The sequence below is a fragment of the Stegastes partitus genome, unplaced genomic scaffold, assembly GCF_000690725.1.
Source record: "Stegastes partitus isolate 25-593 unplaced genomic scaffold, Stegastes_partitus-1.0.2 Scaffold1089, whole genome shotgun sequence".
Lineage (NCBI taxonomy): Eukaryota > Metazoa > Chordata > Actinopteri > Pomacentridae > Stegastes > Stegastes partitus.
The window spans coordinates 156079-158899 of NW_007578820.1; the positions used below are offsets into that span (position 1 = coordinate 156079).

General features: G+C 48.7%; 1 protein-coding gene across 1 annotated transcript in view; it reads right to left on the reverse strand.

The window, feature by feature from the left end:
• Nucleotides 1-2821, reverse strand: part of pik3c2b (phosphatidylinositol-4-phosphate 3-kinase, catalytic subunit type 2 beta) — a 36390-nt gene that overhangs the window by 14703 nt on the left and 18866 nt on the right. The window contains exons 12-14 of the mRNA XM_008295948.1: nucleotides 884-1026; nucleotides 518-706; nucleotides 321-428 (exon numbers count right to left, since the gene is read on the reverse strand). Coding sequence (XP_008294170.1) covers nucleotides 321-428; nucleotides 518-706; nucleotides 884-1026 — 440 coding nt within the window. The remainder of the gene's footprint in view (nucleotides 1-320; nucleotides 429-517; nucleotides 707-883; nucleotides 1027-2821) is intronic.

Genomic DNA, 2821 nt, shown 5'->3' on the forward strand with positions numbered 1-2821 from the left:
GAACCAGGAGGAGGAAGGTTCTGGTTCTACAGGGTCAGAACCAGGAGGAGGAAGGTTCTGGAGAATGTTTAAATGAGACGAGTTCAGAGATTCTGATGCTGAAGCTCAGATTTAGTTCATGTTTGATGGAACAACAGATGCTGCATTTGAGGACCATTGGACAGTAGAGCATCTAAAGATTCTTCATGTGTCCACAGGGTGATAAACGGAGTCCTGTTGTTGACACTTTAACGATAACGAGCTCCTTAAACCACATTCTCAGTTCTCCAACGGCCAAAACTGCACTTTTCTACCATTAGCGTCTCCTGGTTCAGGCTGACCCAGTCGCTGTTACCTGAACCAGCTGAGGCAGAACATCCAGCAGCTCCGGGTCAGAGATGGAGTCCATCCACTGGACCGCTGTTCTCCTCAGCTCCTGATCCGGGAACCTGGAACACAGGACGGGAGCATCTGCTGGGTCAGAACCTCTAGATACACAAAAACTGTGTGTGACTGTGGAGGACAGGTGAGGACGTACGAGGCGTGCAGCAGGCCCAGGGCGTCCAGGTGACCCAGACAGGCCCACTGCCTCAGCAGGGCGTAGATCTCAGGCAGGCAGGCCCACTGCCAGCAGGGGGCGCTGGCCAGAACCAGAGGCAGCGCGGCGCTCTCACCCTGACAGAAGGCCTTCTTCTCCCACAGCAGGCGGCGGTCCTCGGCTGTCAGCCTGCACACACACACACACACAGCAGACACACATTAAACCTGCCGACTCTACAGGTCACACATTCAGAGTCTCCAGCTGATGATCCATCAGCAGAAGATCCCAAAACATGTTTCTGTGCAGTGACAGCAATGTACTGTTCCAGGGTCAGTGTCTGTGTGTGAGTCGTGTGTCTCTGACCAGAAGAAGGCCTTCTTGTGTAGAACGTCCTGCAGCTGGATCTGACTGATGGTGTCGAGTCTGCAGAAGTCATACTGAGGACAGAATTCTGCTGGAGACGGGGTACTGAACCGGACCTCGAAGGATGAGGTGGGGAAGTCCACCTGAGACAGACAGACATCAGTAAAACGGTCCTTCCATCGTCTAGAACTGGTTCTGACCAACCACCATCACACATGCTGATATGAGGCTGGAAAGTTTACCCAGAATGCACTTTGTAAAGTTTCCTCTGGTGACTGATCAGAACCAGAACCACATCCAGGGTACCAATGATTGTTTCTGTGACTATATGTCATAGACATTAAACTGGTACCACTATGAGACATCCCATAATACTGATGCTACCAGCTGCTGGCAGCGGACATGAACAGAACCAGGTCCAGTGTTCAGACTAAGACACCTGGATGGATGTAGAACTGATCTGGTGTCAGGTTCTANCTCTGATTGATACGTTATCTATCTCTGATTGATACGTTATCTCTGATTGATACGTTATCCATCTCTAGTTGATACGTTATCCATCTTTGGTTGATACGCTATCTATCTCTGATTGATACGTTATCTATCTCTGATTGATACCTTATCTCTGATTGATACGTTATCTCTGATTGATACGTTATCTCTGATTGATACGTTATCCATCTCTGGTTGATACGTTATCTATATCTGATTGATACATTATCTCTGGTTGATGAACTGATGAACAGACTGAGGGTGTTGTACCTGGATGTTGATTCCTGTGACGAGCAGCGCCGGGTTCAGAGGGAGTCTACAGCTGCTGTTCACTGAGAAGAACTGCTTCATCTCCTCCAGACCCTCTCTGAGGACACACTGAACACACAACCACACACAGAGACAATCTGTCGACAACCAACTGACTGTCAGAGAATTAATCAGCAAATATTTGTTCATGTGCTTCAGAGAGTGAAACTGACTTTGTATTTTTTTTTATCACTGAAACTGAGGCATTGGTTCAGTTTGAAGGTGTCAGAACTCAGCCACCACTGACTGAAATCTGGACACGTCAACAGGTGAAACTGGATCTTCACTGGGGGTCTTTCAGGGTTTTGGAACCAGCTCACCTGTCGGCTGGACGGTGCCGTGTCTCGGACCTTGTGGGCCACCTTAGCAAGGATGGAGACGAGCCAGCACTGCCGGTCGAACTCATCTCGAAGGCCTCGGCCGACGCAGCAGAGCAGAGCGGCCAGCAGGTGCTGATAGCGAGCGCTGAACTGGCTGTCCTGCAGGTTGTCCTTCAGCAGCCTGACACACACAGACACACAAACTGAGGCCGAGGAAGCAGCAACATGCAGGAGCAGGACTTAAAACCCATCTGCTGGACATCTGACAGAGTATCGCTGAAAGACTGCAGCTCACCAGAACAGGTAGTGGGCGATACGAACATCTCCAACGGCTCTACGGAGGAGGAACCGAACCAGAGAACTGTCCAGGTAACACTCGTACTTCAGAGCCTGAGACCGACAGACACAGACTGCAGATATTTAACGATTTACATTTTTTACAGCATCTACAGGAGGTTTAACTTGATTCTGCCTTTCAAACCCCAAAGGTTTCTTTTTTTTTAAATCACCAAAATGACAATTCATCAGCCAGAAATTCTGAAAACAGAAAGAAAAGCTTTCAGTTGGTCTTTGAACGCATCGGGTGATGTGTGGTTCCGTCGGGAAAATGAACCAAATCTGAGCTTCAATTTGTGATATTTCATTAAAATCACTGAATTCAACTGGACCTAACAACGTCTCCTCGTCCTGCAGATGTTGAACTATCACCATGTCTCCAGACTTCTCCTCTCTGCTCTGCTCATCAGATGTAGAAAGATGTTCCACCATCAGCTGAATGTATCTCCACCAACTGGCTCCTCTGGTCTCTGGTTCTGAT